The 15,545-nt window shown below is 48.2% G+C and overlaps 1 protein-coding gene across 8 annotated transcripts in view; it reads left to right on the plus strand.

Annotated features, from left to right (window-relative positions):
* The window catches only part of glra3 (glycine receptor, alpha 3), a 59,806-nt gene that overhangs the window by 11,811 nt on the left and 32,450 nt on the right, over window positions 1–15,545 (plus strand). For all 8 annotated transcript variants that reach the window (XR_014277136.1, XR_014277137.1, XR_014277138.1 and 5 more), the window contains exons 2-3: window positions 10,091–10,227; window positions 11,757–11,824. Coding sequence is in view for 4 of the 8 variants with exons in the window: in XM_082535627.1 (XP_082391753.1) it covers window positions 10,091–10,227; window positions 11,757–11,824 (205 nt within the window). In the remaining 4 variants the exon portion in view is untranslated. The remainder of the gene's footprint in view (window positions 1–10,090; window positions 10,228–11,756; window positions 11,825–15,545) is intronic.

The following is a 15,545-nucleotide window of genomic DNA, read 5'->3' on the forward strand; positions in this document are numbered from 1 at the left end:
AATAATAATAATAATAATAATAATAAAATATATAAAATATACAGAGTTGAATATGTGCAAAACAAGTGGCATTTATATACAGTGTGGAGTGCATAATGTTGAAGTTCCAGTAGTGAAGCTGAGGTGTCTATGACGTGTTCAGCAGTCTGATGGCCTGATGGAAGAAGCTGTCTCTCAGTCTGCTGGTACGGGACCGGATGCTGCAGAACCTCCTTCCTGATGGAAGCAGTCTGAACAGTTTATGGCTGGGGTGACTGGAGTCCTTGATGATCCTCCCCGCTTTCCTCAGGCACCGCTTCCTGTAGATGTCTTGGAGGGAGGGAAGCTCACCTCCAATTATCCGTTCAGAGCACCGCACTACTCGCTGGAGAGCTTTGCAGTTGTAGGCGGTGCTGTTGCCATACCAGGTGGTGATGCATCCAGTGAGGATGCTCTCAATGGCACAGTGATAGAAGGTCCTGAGGATGCGGGGGCTCATGCCGAATCTTTTCAGTCTCCTGAGAAAGAAGAGGCGCTGCTGCGCCTTCTTCACTGTTTTGTTTGTGTGTACTGACCACGTAAGATCCTCAGCCAGATGTACTCCAAGGAACCGGAAGCTGCTCACTCTCTCCACAGCAGCGCCGTTGATGGTGATGGGGGTGTGTACTTCTCTGCACCTCCGGAAGTCCACTATCAACTCCTTTGTCTTTGCGACGTTGAGGGTGAGATGGTTGTCTTGACACCAGTGGGTCAGGGCGCTGACCTCCTCCCTGTAAGCCGTCTCATCACCGTTGGTGATAAGACCCACCACTGTAGTGTCGTCCGCAAACTTCACAATGATGTTGGAGCTGTTAGTGGCTGTGCAGTCGTAGGTGTAGAGTGAGTACAGGACAGGGCTCAGTACACACCCCTGTGGAGCACCAGTGTTCAGTGTGATGGGGGATGAGGTGATGCTGCCCAGTCTGACCACTTGGCGTCTGTCAGACAGGAAGCTAAGGATCCAGCTGCAGAGGGAGCTGCTCAGTCCTAGATCCTGCAGTTTCCTGTCCAGCTTCGAGGGAACGATGGTATTGAATGCTGAGCTGTAATCTACAAACAGCATCCTCACATACGTGTCTCTCTTCTCCAGGTGTGACAGGGCAGTGTGTAGTGTCAGGGCTATGGCATCATCAGTGGACCTGTTGTGGCGGTATGCAAACTGTAGAGGGTCCAGTGAGTCGGGTAGTGCAGAGCAGATGAAGTCCCTGACCAGCTTCTCGAAGCATTTGCTTACGATGGGGGTCAGGGCTACAGGTCGCCAGTCGTTCAATGAGGAGATGGTGGAGGATTTGGGTACAGGGACGATGGTGGCCATTTTGAAGCAGGCTGGGACTACAGACAGAGAGAGGGAAAGGTTGAAGATGTGCGTGAACACTCCAGCCAGCTGAGCCGCGCATGACCTGAGGACGCGGCCGGGAATCCCGTCCGGACCAGTAGCTTTGCGTGCGTTCACCTTCCTGAAGCACTTCCGCACATCCTCCTCAGACACAGTGTGCGCACTGACGTCATCCGCGGTGCGCACACTGTCCGGTCTCATGGTGTTTGCTGTGTCGAATCTAGCGTAGAATACGTTTAGATCCTCACACAGAGAGGCCGTGGTCTGCGGTGTGCTGGTTTTCCCTCTAAAGTCTGTGATCGTGTTTAGTCCCTGCCACATACTCCGAGGGTTGTCAAACTGTTGCTCCACCCTGTCCCTGTACTCACGTTTGGCTGCTTTGATCGTCTTCCGGAATTGGTAATGTGCCTGTTTGTAGTCCGATGTGTTCGCGGAGGCAAAGGCAGTGCTCCGTGCCGCCAGTGCCGCGCGAACATCTCCGTTAATCCAGGGTTTTTGATTTGGGAAGGATTTAACTGTTCTGGATGGGACGACATCTTCCACGCATTTCCTGATAAATCCACAGACTGAGTCTGTGTACTCATCAATGTCTCTGGCGGCCACGTGAAACATTTCCCAGTCCGCGTGATCAAAACAGTCCCGCAGCGCAGACTCCGATTGGTCCGTCCAACAGTGCACCGCCCTCCGGGTTGGAGCTTCCTGTTTCAGCTTCTGCCTGTAGGCGGGCAGGAGCAGGATGGAGCAGTGATCTGATTGGCCGAATGGGGCGCGGGGGAGGGCTTTGTACGCATCCCGGAAAGAGGTGTAACAGTGGTCGAGTAGCCGGTTTCCACGTGTGTTGAAAAGGATGTGTTGATGGAGTTTTGGTGAGACTTTCTTCAGGTTTCCCTTATTAAAGTCTCCGGCTGTGATAAACGCTGCCTCTGGGTGTGCGGTTTCCTCGCTGCTGATCGCGCTGTACAGTTCCCTGAGTGCACGGTCAGTGTCGGCTTGTGGGGGAATGTAAACAGCCGTAATAATCACTGCTGTAAATTCCCTCGGTAGCCAGAATGGCCGGCACGTAATCATCAGGTACTCCAGGTCCGGTGAGCAGAAGGATTTGACCGGGTGCACGTTCGCATAATCACACCAGCTGTTGTTGATCATGAAACACACACCACCGCCTCTGCTTTTCCCAGTAAGATCCTGTGACCTGTCCGCGCGGTGCACAGAGAACCCCGGTAGTTGTATTGCGGAGTCCGGTACTTTGTCCGATAGCCAGGTTTCTGTGAGGCAGATCACGCAGCAGTCCCGCATCTCTCGCTGGAATGAGATCCGTGCCCGAAGCTCGCACAGCTTGTTCTCCAGAGACTGCATATTAGCCAGTAATAAACTGGGTAACGGTGGTCTGTAAGTGCTCCGTCTCAGTCGAACCAGAACGCCAGATCTTCTCCCTCTGCGTCGGCGTTTGCGGCCTCCAGGGCCAGAGAACAAAGGCGTCTCAGGTGAGATGAATGGGGGGTCTGCAAACGGAGCGTCCGTGTTGCAAAACTTGAACTCCGGAAAGTTATAAGAAAGACCGTCTTTTATGTCCAGTAAGGTTTGTCGGTCGTACACAAGGAGACAAGTGCTGCTCGTGAAAAAATAAAGGAAAAGTAAAATTAAACACAGAAGAAAGCCGTTGCTTGGGGGAGCTCGCGACGAGGCTGCCATACTCGGCGCCATCTTGAAACCTTTATGTTGGAAATCACTGTTCTGGACACGCTCGTCCTTTCTCTTCCTCTCTGATGGTTCCTGTCGTCTTTGTTGGATGAGTCGGTTTTGTTCGCCATGCTCAGCGTCGCTGTGTTTCTCTGACACCCGTTTTTACTTCCTGTTTTTATGCAACCCTCTGGGTGTGAGACCACCTGAAGAGGCAGCGAAGGGAGCAAATATAACGTGGAGTGCTGTTAAAAAATGAACTTTATTCAGCAGCGGCCTCAGGGCGCTTTATATGGTAACGTGGAGACAGAAAAGAAAGGCTGTAAATGTGGGATTGACGGGCGCCTCATGTGGACACCAGAGGAACTGCAGACTTTATCAAAACATGATTTTTTTTATTTGACTAAAACATCAATGACTGTGTCACACTCATGCTCAGCTAGATTTAAGGCGCTCGCAGCAGATTGTTGTCAGGTTCACTGTGTTGGGCACATTTTAAATATGCTTTATGAAAAGTTCTTAAAGCATAGTGGTGTCACTGGGTTTTAGCTGACATTATGATGTAATTAAATTTACCTACAAACCCTTACCTGTAGGTTCACTAATATAGTGAGATAACGATCCAACATTTACAGGACAGGAAGTGATAAAGAAATAATTCTACTCTGAGTAGTTTTAAGTAGCGTGGCCCCGCCCCTCCCTGAGCCTGGTTCTGCTGGAGGTTTCTTCCTGTTAAAAGGGAGTTTTTCCTTCCCACTGTCGCCAAAGTGTTTGTTCATAGGGGGTCATATGATTGTTGGGTTTTTCTCTGTATGTGTTATTGTAGGGTCGACCTTACAGTATAAAGCTCCTTGAGGCGACTGTTGTTGTGATTTGATGCTGTGTAAATAAAACTGAATTGAATCAAAGCAAACAGAATTGGCCCATCGTTATTTAAAACGACTTACAGTATAATTGTTCCTCCTGTCTTGAATTGTTGCTGCCTTATTCTCGTGTCCCGCAGCGTTTGTAGGTAAATATAATTACTTTTTGCTGCCAACTTTTAAAATCACAAGTCAGCTGATGATTTTGAAGTCCTCGTTTTTCACAGCCCACACACCGGGATGACGGATTACCGACAGTTTGTCATCAACGTTATTTTCTCGTTTTGCTGCGAGTGTCTCTCCTGCCGTGCTGACGGAGACGGGCGTTACGTAATGAGAGGGATAAGTCGAGGTCTCCCAGCCGCTCGGTGCGGCCAGATGCGAAAGGCCTCTTCTCTCTGTCTCTTTGTGTCGGCTTCACGGAGCCGTGTTGTTGCATAATCAGAGAGCTAGTTATAAATAATTCTGTCAGCGCTTCGAACCGATCCTCACCAGGACGCTTTTTAGCACCGTGGTGGGTGAGAGCGGGTGACACGTCGTTAGGATGTCCAGATGAGTGCAGATGTTGAATCCTGTGGGGTTTGTGGGAGCTGCTGCCTCCATAAGAAACATCTGCAGCATTTCACCGTATGGCTGTTTACTGGGCAGAAATACAGACATGCCGTGCACACTCTGCTCCAACGCTGCCAGGTACAGAAGGATATCTCCAGCAGCTGACCATAATCCGTCAGCTGATTAGTAGGGCGGGATCAATATGAGCTCAGTGCCTCTGTGAGGAAGGTTTACGCCATGTATGCGGGATTTCTTCTTCCCTCAGCTCCCTGCGTGTAAAACTTTGGATTTTGTGGTACATGGAGGCTGTTGCCATGTGGCTGCAGCCACTCGTGTCTCTGAGACACGAGTGTCAGGCTTTCTGAACTCCTGAGAAGCTCCGCCTCTTTTTATACCTGATAACTGTTTATGATTACGGCCAAAATGATAAAATGTTCCTCCAGCTGTTTTGTTTTTAGTAACTCTTACTTTTGTTGCTTCTTTAATTCCCACTGATGGAATGTTCAAATCATTACATCCTATATTTATGCTTTTCACACATTCTGCCAACTTTTTCGGGTTGCGGTTAAATGTGCAACCCGTGTCATGATGCATGAGTAACAGGTCAGTATAATCAGCAGGGAGTGTTTCTGATTGGCTGAATCTCCACCAGCTGGCAGTCTCACCGAGTTCTGGGTGAGACTGCCAGCTGCAGGACGCGTCGATCAGAGACGAGCTTCAGAGTCAAATAGAGTGTGTGCGTGTGTGTGTGCATGTGTGCGTGTGTGTGTGCGTGCGTGTGTGCGTGCGTGCCAGTTATTGAGCAGCTCACTTTAAATGAATGCCGTCTGAATTACAGTAAACATATTCAGCTGCTCCCTGGAGGTTCCTTTTGCATGCGCGATGGTACTTCCAGATTAAAGGCTCATCCATTATTGATAAGGATCAGCTCTTATGCTGTGCCGTCTCCATCACTTGTTACTGTCCTGTTGTGTTTCAAAGCAGCAGAAAGCCAGAGGAGGAGGAGGAGGAGAGATGGTGAGAGTTGTGAAGAGAGGCGAGGCGAGCAGAACCAAAGATTGGGAGAGGTATCGCTACAGCAACCTAAGCAGCTTAACGTCTGATTGAAGATGCTGCAAGCCGACAGCTGAGCGTGTCACTGTTAGCGGTACGGTCCAAAGAAAGACGCCGGGTCACACGATGACTCTGTAGCGCCTGTGGGCACGTGCACAGTTTTGGGTTTAATGCACCTCTGTCTCTGTAAAAACGGTCCTCTCCCATCTTTAGCCTGCGTGGCTTCAATCCACAGCTGGATGTTGGAAGGCTGGCGTGCAGACAAGAAACCGAGAAATGTAATAAGTTACCACCATCAGACGACCCCTGATGGACCTGAGACACACACACCCTACATGATGCTGGCACGTGATGAAATCAGACACATGCTGCTGTTTGTTGTGTCCAGATGTTTTTCATCTCTGTTCAGGCTGAAAGCCTCAGCTTTGGTGTGTTGGTTTTATTTGCAGCTGGAGGCGTCACACCTGGCTGACAGGTATGATGTCACACAGACACCTGCCGATCACTAACACCCTTTAACATCCTAGAATTTAACGGTGTGCACCAAACTGGAGCTCTGCCTTAGACGGTGTGTTGGTGCAGTTGTGCTGTTAACATGGGCGTCTATGGGCCTGACTCCCCGCTGCCTCTGGTGGACATCAGAGGAACTGCAGGTGCTTCAGCTTGGCTTCATGCTGCAGCTGTTTGGTATAAATTCAGTGAACGCTGCCTGAATGCTGACATGTGGTGTTTTAATGTTACATGAACTATTATAGAAGTTATTAAAGAAACTATTCCTGCAAACAGGCGATGATACGGTCGGCCTCAGCTTGTGATTTACAGGACCTGACTGAACAGTGAGAGGAGGCTGCTGACCTGCTGCTGTTTTCTTTTTGTGTCTGAGGTCTAAATGTTGCTCTCGTCTCCCTCAGCTCATTTCAAATGAATGAGTTGCAAACTGTTTGTCCTCATGCCTTTGCTGTCGCTGCTGCTGCATCTTTATTGGAGGAGCTGAAAGCGCGATCGAACCCACGGTAAACAACCACGTCGTGTCTCTGAGACTGTGGGAGCTTCGTCCCCGCTGGGCTAAATGGAAGCTAATCCAAATGCCACGGTGAAGGTTGATGATCCTGAAACTACACTTGGATGTAGCTGTGTGTGTGTGTGTGTGTGTGTGTGTGCGTGTGCGTGTGTGTGTGTGCGTGTGCGTGTGCGTGTGTGCGTGTTAGACAGTATGACCCATGTTGTGTGCAGAGTTATTTTTGGATATGTTCCCTCTTGTCCCAACTGACAAACACACACATGCACAGGAGCAGTTTCAGGATCATCAGGCTTTACCTTGGCATTTACCTACCCATTCACCCCAGAGTACACGCACACAGACACACACAGACACACACAGACACACACAGATCTGTATAGTTGGTGTTAATTTAATGCTAGCAGTGATGATTGTAATTAACTGTGATTAACATGACGATATCCTGTGACATTAATGGGTCTGCAGCACACGCATACATCACTTACATGAGAGGACAGCTCATCTGCCAACACACATCTCACGCAGTGTTAGAGGAGCGCACTGAGCAGCTTTGCTCTAAGTGTGCACATGCATAATAAATACATAATAAACTCAGTAATTCAGTGAATTGTTGACTTTATTCTATCACTTTGAAATTGTAATATAATTGTCGGACACTCTGTTGCTACAGTAACGTCACAGCAGCCATGTGATTGGTCACATGATGCCATTAAAAATGCTCCAACAGCACAAACACATCCAGAGGTCCAGTAGATGTGAAGCTACAGCTACCTGTGTCACCATCCACCTGTCAGTCAAAGAGGCCACGCCCCCTAATAATCCAGACTTTAAGCCTTAATACGATTTAAACAGGTGAGTTATATAAATACATGCACGGATGTCCTGAAGCTATAGATCAAGAATTTTATAGATGTGAACTAAACTAGATGTGAATAAACCTTTTAGTTACATTTTACTGAAAAACTAGACTTAAAATAATTGTTAGCTTTAGGCCAGTAAACTGTAGACCCTACAATAATACATGCAGAGAAAACCCAACAGTCATATGACCCCCTATGTGCAGCACTTTGGCGACAGTGGGAAGGAAAAACTCCCTTTTAACAGGAAGAAACCTCCAGCAGAACCAGGCTCAGGGAGGGGCGGGGCCATCTGCTGTGACCGTTTGGGGTGAGAGAAGGAAGACAGGATAAAGACATGCTGTGGAAGAGAGACAGAGGTTAATAACAGATATGATTCAATGCAGAGAGGTCTGTTAACACATAGTGAGTGAAGAAGAAACACCCAGAGCATCATGGGAATCCCCGGCAGCCTACGTCTATTGCAGCATAACTAAGGGAGGATTCAGGGTCACCTGGTCCAGCCCTAACTATATGCTTTAGCAAAAAGGAAAGTTTGAAGCCTAATCTTGAAAGTAGAGATAGTGTCTGTCTCCTGAATCCAAACTGGAAGCTGGTTCCACAGAAGAGGGGCCTGAAAACTGAAGGCTCTGCCTCCCATTCTACTTCTAAATACTCTAGGAACAACAAGTAGGCCTGCAGAGCGAGAGCGAAGTGCTCTAATAGGGTGATATGGTACTACAAGGTCATTAAGATAAGATGGGGCCTGATTATCTGATTAACTACAGCTGTTCTGGGGTTGCACAGTTTTGCCTTTAGTTTTTCTTCATGTGGTAAAAATTGCTGTCACAGCTTCACCGATGATGATTTTATGGACGTGATGTTTGTTTTTTGTTGTGATAAGTCCTAAAAACAATAATACTTAAAAAGACTAAAACTGAAAGTAACTAAACTGAGTTAAAAACAAAGATCAGGTCAAAGCTGTCGTTAGTCTGCTCCTGTATCAGGCTGTAAACATGTTAACTCTGGGCTCGCCTGATTGGTTTATTCCCACAAACACATCTGGACCAGCTGCTGTGTCATCACTGCAGACTCGTCCGTGATGTTAGAGTGGTCAGATCCTTTCGTGCACGCTCTGCAGACGCTCAGAGCGCTCCACAGCTTGTGGTTTCCACCATTTCCTGCAAAGGTCAGAGAACAAATGTGAGCTTTTATGTGAAAGCTGATCAGAAGTGACACGGTCAGCGACTCCCACGGTTCAGCTGCGGTGATGCACTGAATTATGATTGAACTTTATTGTGGAGGGAGCTTTTTGGAGGCGTCGTCCTCGGCGTGTTTGAATCTGCTGTCCAATGCTCATCGAGTGTCAATAAGTGTGGGTGTGTTCTAAGCCCCCTGCTGTACTCTCTGTACACATATGACTGCGTGGCCACTACCAGCTCCACCACCATCATCAAGTTTGCTGACGACACCGTCGTGGTGGGCCTGATCTCTGATAACAACGAGACGGCCTACCTGAAGGAGATTAGGAATCTGGAGAACTGGTGCCAGAGGAACAACCTCCTTCTAAACGTCAGTAAGACAAAGGAGCTGATAGTGGACTTCAGCACTAAGCAGGAGAGGAACTACCAGACCCCCGTCATCAACGAGTGCCCAGTGGAGAGAGTGGACAGCTTCAAATACCTCGGAGTTCACATCACGCAGGACCTGTCATGGTCCTGTCACATCAACACCGTGGTGAAAAAGGCCCGACAGCATCTCTACCACCTCAGACGCTTGAGAGACTTCCAACTGCCCTCCAAGGTGCTCAGGAACTTTTACTCGTGCACCATAGAGAGCATCCTGGCGGGAAACATCTTAACCTGGTTCGGGAACAGCACCATGCAGGACAGACGAGCTCTACAGAGGGTTGTGCGATCAGCTGAGCGCACCATCCGCTCCGAGCTCCCTGACCTGCACTCAATCTACAGCAGGCGGTGCTGGACCAAGGCCAGGAAGATGGTGAAGGACCTCAGCCATCCCAACAACAGACTGTTCTCTCTGCTGAGGTCAGGAAAGCGATTCCGCTCCCTGAAGACCAACACAGAGAGACTGAGGAGGAGCTTCTTCCCGCAGGCGATACGGTCTCTCAATCACACCACCACACAGTACTGACCCACACATATGGTTCTTACACACACACTGGACTTTCTGGACTTTGGTTTTGCACAACACTGGTCACTATATTCTTCATTTCCAGTTAATACTTGTACAGCTGCTGTTATTGTGTATATATTTATTTATATTTATATTTCTTCATACATTCTTATATAGTTCTATATTGTGTATTTTGTTGTACAGTTATTTTATTTTCAACTTTAATTTATATATTTTATCTTATTCTTCCCAGTTAAATTTACCCTTCATTCTAATTTGTGTTGTACAGTTATTTCATTTTTAACCTTAATTTATATTTTATTCCTTCCTAGTTAAATTTACCCTTTTTAATTTTTCATATTTATTTCCTATCTTATTCATAGCCTTTTCCTTTTTTGTTTTCTTTAGGTCACGAGCAGTTGTCAAAGCATTTCACTACATATCGTACTGTGTATGACTGTGTACGTGACAAATAAAAATTGAATTTGAATTTGAAAGTGGAGTCAGATTCATAACGTAAGCGTTTAATGTTGGCAGAGAAGTAAAGTCCTCGTGCTGCGGCGATGCCGTGACCATTACGTGTGCTGTGTTTCAGTGACAGCGTGGCTCGATGTAAGGAGCTGGACCATGCTGTGAGGACACGCCAGGTCCCGATGTCTCCCTCTGACTTCCTGGACAAACTGATGGGGAGGACTTCTGGCTACGACGCCCGGATCAGACCGAACTTCAAAGGTAACTACAGAGACGTCCGTGTTTACTGCAGGAAGTCGTTTGGCCTGTGAGGAAACGTGCTGACGCGTGGCGGGCCGAGCCGCTTGATGCAGACGGCTCCCGGCGTTCGTGACTGAACTTTGAATCAGCTCCACGTCTGCAGCTCCGGCTTCACAGCAAGCCGGCTAAACATTCATGATTACTGATTATGAAACACCTGCAGCCATGTCACCTCCACTTTCTCCTCCTTCAGACGCAGAAACACACCAAGCTGCCACAACCGTTAGGACACACACAGCGCCTGATTTTATTCATGCGCTCCACATCAGTTCATCCAAGAACCGTTCTAACAGCGACTGCTGCAAAGAGAATAAATAATATTACTGGAGAGCACATTTCCACCAATCAGAGAGCGTGTTTGTGTTTGTTTCCACGCATGGACGCTCATCCTCTGTCAGAGTCTGTCGAGCCTACGAATGAGTGAGAAGCACAAACGTCCTCTCTGCTATGTGAACATCACACACATCTCCAGAGACATGAACATGGAGGTGAAGGCGGGACTTCCTGTTGAAGTAAAGATTAATTTACAGTTTAATGCAAACTGGATTTAAAACGATGTTGATGATTCACTTTCTGCCTAAAAGAAGAAAAACATGAGAATAATCTGCATTTCGTGTCTGGCGTGTCCCACAGCTTCGGTCTGTCTGAACTAACCTCAGACTGATGTGAAGTCTAAACTATTTCTCACTGATTGTTCAGTCACGAAGTCTTTCCTTTGACTTTCATAACTTCCTGCAGTCGCACCTGCGCTCTTTACGAGTTTTTATGTGTCTGCACATAAAAACTCGTAAAAACTTCTGCAAATCTGACACAAAAACAGTGACTTTGATTTAAAAAAGCACTTCTGAGAACATGAATGTATGTGCTGCGACAAACGTTTGCACAAATGTTCAGAAGCTTCACTAAAACCTCCAAAGCTCCTGAACATCAGAGCAGACAGGATGTAAACCACAACTGGTTGGCCCAGGCATGCGATCTTTTCACACATTCCTCCACCCGTTGCTGTGCAGCTAAGACGGAGGCAGACGTGCTGGACGCATGCTTCATGGTTCAGCCCAAACCTGCAGTGCTCGCCCCACGGCTGTGGTTCAACGGCTGCAGGCACGACTTAAAACACGTAATCCTTCATACGCTCAAGGAACGTTTTAGTATCTCTATATATAATGTGTAAACACACACACGTGCCGAGTATTCATATCTTAGTGAGAACGTCTAACCCTGAACCTAACCATCACCTGTAACTGTAACCCTGACACTAAACCACATTTAGAGTCTAAAAGATGCCTTCAAACTTGTGGGGACCAGGACCCCACAAAGATATGAATACACACACACACACACACACACACACATACACACAGCAGACGTAGACTGACTGTTACTGGCTGAACTGGTGTACGTGCACCCAAACCAGTCCTGTAATCAAACACACACAGGAGGGAAGAGGTGGGCGGAGGATGAAGCTGACGCATGTCCTTGTCTCTCGGCAGGTCCTCCCGTCAACGTTTCCTGCAACATTTTCATCAACAGCTTTGGCTCCATTGCTGAGACGACCATGGTGAGTAACAGCTTCATGTTTGTAAAGCAGTCATAAACATATTGTAGCTTCCTCCACCTCTCAGGAACACTGGACACCGTCAGGTGGTGTTGCTGCTGCACTTTGCAGCGTGTGTTAAAGTCGCCGTTCGTCCTTGACTGCTCGATAGAATACTTGAGTGCACAGGGCCGAACGCTCAGCGCACGGAGAGGAAGCTGTCGGGCTTATTCAGCTCAGACATCACCAAACGCACACCGAGGGCAGTATTAGTAATTTAAGCCTTTCATCACTTCCTGATTAGTGAGTACTGTCGGCATGTTCTCATTCCGAGAACAGGAAACGCGGCGAGGTGTCATGCTCCATGACGCACGGCAGCGTCATTTTTCAGTGTGCACGCTCAAACCACGATCGCTGTCACAGGTCAGAGGTCATCGTTCTCTAAAAATGTTGACCCGTCTTCATCACATCCATCTCTGGACCAAATCACAGCCACAGTCAGGACTCACACAGAAGGCCTCTGTGTAATCAGGATTCATGAGTCTCACTCAGAAAAGATGCTTTTATTGTTTTAAGTCCAATCAAACGAGCTGCAGTGTCAACCAGAGCTTTCTCTGTGAGACGGTGACTAACCAGAGCAGGTCTGTGTCCGTGCTGGGAACACTGGGAGCTGGCTTCGCTTCCCGATGATGTGATTACTGTGAGCTGCGCTCGCTGCCAGGATGATCCCACCCTGCTGCGGTGATGCTGAGGTCCGGGCTCTGCAGGGTTGCTTTCACTGCACTGGCGCTTTGTGAAACACCAAGCCTCTGCCAATCAGAGGCTTCCGTTAGGCTCCCTGTTGTCGTCCGTCTGAGCTCTGCATCCGTCTGTCTTCAGTCTCTGTCCCCGGTCCTGGTGTCACGCTCACGCGTCGTAATCAGAGTCTTGCTGTGCGTTACTTCCTGCTTTAATTTGTTAGTCTCCTGTCTCGTGTGAGGCAGTTTTGCTTGTTCTGTGTCGTTAGTTAGATTTAGTTCACCTGAGTTCTCAGGTGTGTTCCAGCTGTGTGTCCCGTCTGTTTCGTTTCCTGTGATTTCTGCTCAGTGCAGTTCCTGGTTTCTGCTCAGCGATAAAGCTGTTTTGTGTTCTGCAGATGTCCACGTCTGCCTGCACACGGAGCGTATTTTCAAGTAGCTGATGTCCAAAGAAGGAGAGCTGCGGCTCAAGGCCACCGTAGAAAACATAAAACTGTGCGGCTCCTGTGCAGCACAGTGTTGTGTGATAAGAGGATTGTATATGGTAGTTAACTTGTAATCTGTATTTAAAGGCCAAATAATCAGTTAAAGAAAAGCTTCAAACTGCGAGCAGACAGGAAGTCACGGTGACGAGTGGAGACGATGACAGAGCGAGGCAGACAGAGACAGAAATCAGAAGAGACAGACGAGCAGACAGGAATAGCAGATGTGCGCCGCGGGCATTTACCGAGTCTGACAGCAAATACTTTAAAGTGACGTGAAGGCGGTCCGCCATGCACGCGAGCTGCTTTGTACACCGATACGATACGCGCACACGAACGCGGCTGCAGACCAGGATCGGGTTTCGTGGTCTCGCTGCACCGACACTGTTTGAATGTCCCCGAATGCTCCGAGCGATGCACGTAGCCTCTGACGTTCAGGCAATAAAAGCATTTTTTCATCAGTTTTGTAACCTGTGAAAGTCACTCCAGCTCCTCCAGGATTTAGGAGTGCTGCAGAGCTGTCCCACCCTGTTAGGAGTCCCCCCGCCCGGCGGCAGGACAAACAAGAGTGCACTCGAGGAGACGCTGGTGGAATAAAGTAGCTGTGATTTCTTCCAGGATGTCGTGCATTCATACTTTATCAGCTAAGACATAAATTTACAACAACCATGGTGATTTCTTTCCCCTTAAAACACAATGCATATTCAGAACTTCACTCTGCAAATGTAGTATTAATATTTATTTTGGTTTGTCTGTCATTAAAAGCATCCGTGACATCACGACTCGCTGCACACAAACGATGCTCAAAGTCAGAAAACATATTCAGAGAGTAGAAGCAGGAAGAGGAAACAGGAAACAGGAAACAGAGTGGGACAGAGTGCTGAACCTTTCTCATCCCTCGTCATGTAAAAACTGCCTGAAAGCCTTCAGGCTGCTGACAGGTGGCCCTGAGTTATGCTGCTACAGGCTCAGGCCGCTGGGGGACTACCCATCATGCACGGGGCTTTTCTTTTCACACCTCATGTTTTTCACGTTATTAACCTTCATCTTTTTTGATCTGTCCGTGTCTCCCCTTTTCTCGTCTCCTCACTCCAACTGTTGGAGTTTCTTCCTGTCAAAAGGGAGTTTTTCCTTCCCGTTGTCACCGATTGCTGCTGCTACGGGGTCATGTGATCGGACTGTCTGCTTATCTGGTTAACAGCTTTAAAGTGATTATTAATAAAAACTGAAGCACTTGATGGAAAAAGCACCAAAACGCTGAAACATCTGCTCGTCACAGAGGCGGTCTCTGTGGGTTTATAACGAGGGAGCTTTGCTTTAGACGCCTGTAAACCCACAAATGTCTGAGACTTTACATCTGTAAATATAAGGTATGAAATATTTCTGTGGTCTGAACTGCTCTGACACCGGGTCACTTCCTGTGGCGTTCCTGCATAATCATCTGAGCAGAGCTGGTCGAGATCCGCGGAGCGCTCTCGGAAGATGGATGGACGAGCTGATGGATGACTGAAGCGACAAGGTCTAAGTGCTTTGTGCACCGCTGGGAGCTGCTCTGATGGAGCCCTGTGTGTGTGTGTGTGTGTGTGTGTGTGTGTGTGTGTGTGTGTGTGTGTGTGTGTGTGTGTGTGTGTGTGTGTGTGTGTGTGTTCACCTGTCACTGTATGGTTTATTGCAGTGAGGATGATTGAAGCTCTGTGGCTGCCTCGGTCATGAGGAGGGGAGCAGCTGTGATGTTTTCCCTGATGGAGAGCAGTTTGTTCAGTGACCTCTGACCTTAGCTGACTCAGATGCCAGTAATGGTTCCAGCTCCTCACCCATGTTTTCACAGTGTTAGTCGCAGTTGTTTTCCTCTGGAAGGCGACCACGTTCTCTTTTGTCCTCCTGACATTCAGGAGAAGGTGATTTCTGATGGACGTCTCCACCGAGCTCCTCAGCAGCTCTCTGCACTCTGACTCCTGCCCACCAGTAATACAGCGAGCCTCTGCAGGGTCACCAGCGAGCATGATTCAATGTTTGGGTCGCTGGAGTGTTAGGAAGTGGTTGGACATTGAAGACACTGGAAAACTAAAAAAACATGATTCGCACCGAGCCACCAGTGCCACCCAGGTGAGACTGAGCACGCTGCAACAGGTAGATAACAGCATCATCCACCCTCACAGCAGGGGCAAGAACCAGACTGTCCACCTCCGTGATATGTGACCTTCTGATCAACACATTTTTATTTTTTTATGTGGACTCGTTGAGTTTCTAGACCTTTTATCGCGTCTGTCCTCTTCACACGTGGCGCTAGGACACCACGCTCCCTGGACGTGAAAGCGTTAGATCTAAAATCAGCTGATGGGGGGCGTGGTCAAGCACAGTTTAATCTGGTATCCGTAAAGAGGAAGAAGACAGGGCAGCCATACGTCAGGTCAGGATTCAACCATCGCTCCTTTCACACAGCTGAGCGCTAACCGTCTGAACACGCCCACCTCTGCTAAGAACCCCAGAACGATAACTGGAGCAGAAACTGGGAGGGCGGTGATC

The sequence above is a fragment of the Aulonocara stuartgranti genome (assembly GCF_965226115.1).
Source record: "Aulonocara stuartgranti genome assembly, chromosome: 6".
NCBI lineage: Eukaryota > Metazoa > Chordata > Actinopteri > Cichliformes > Cichlidae > Aulonocara > Aulonocara stuartgranti.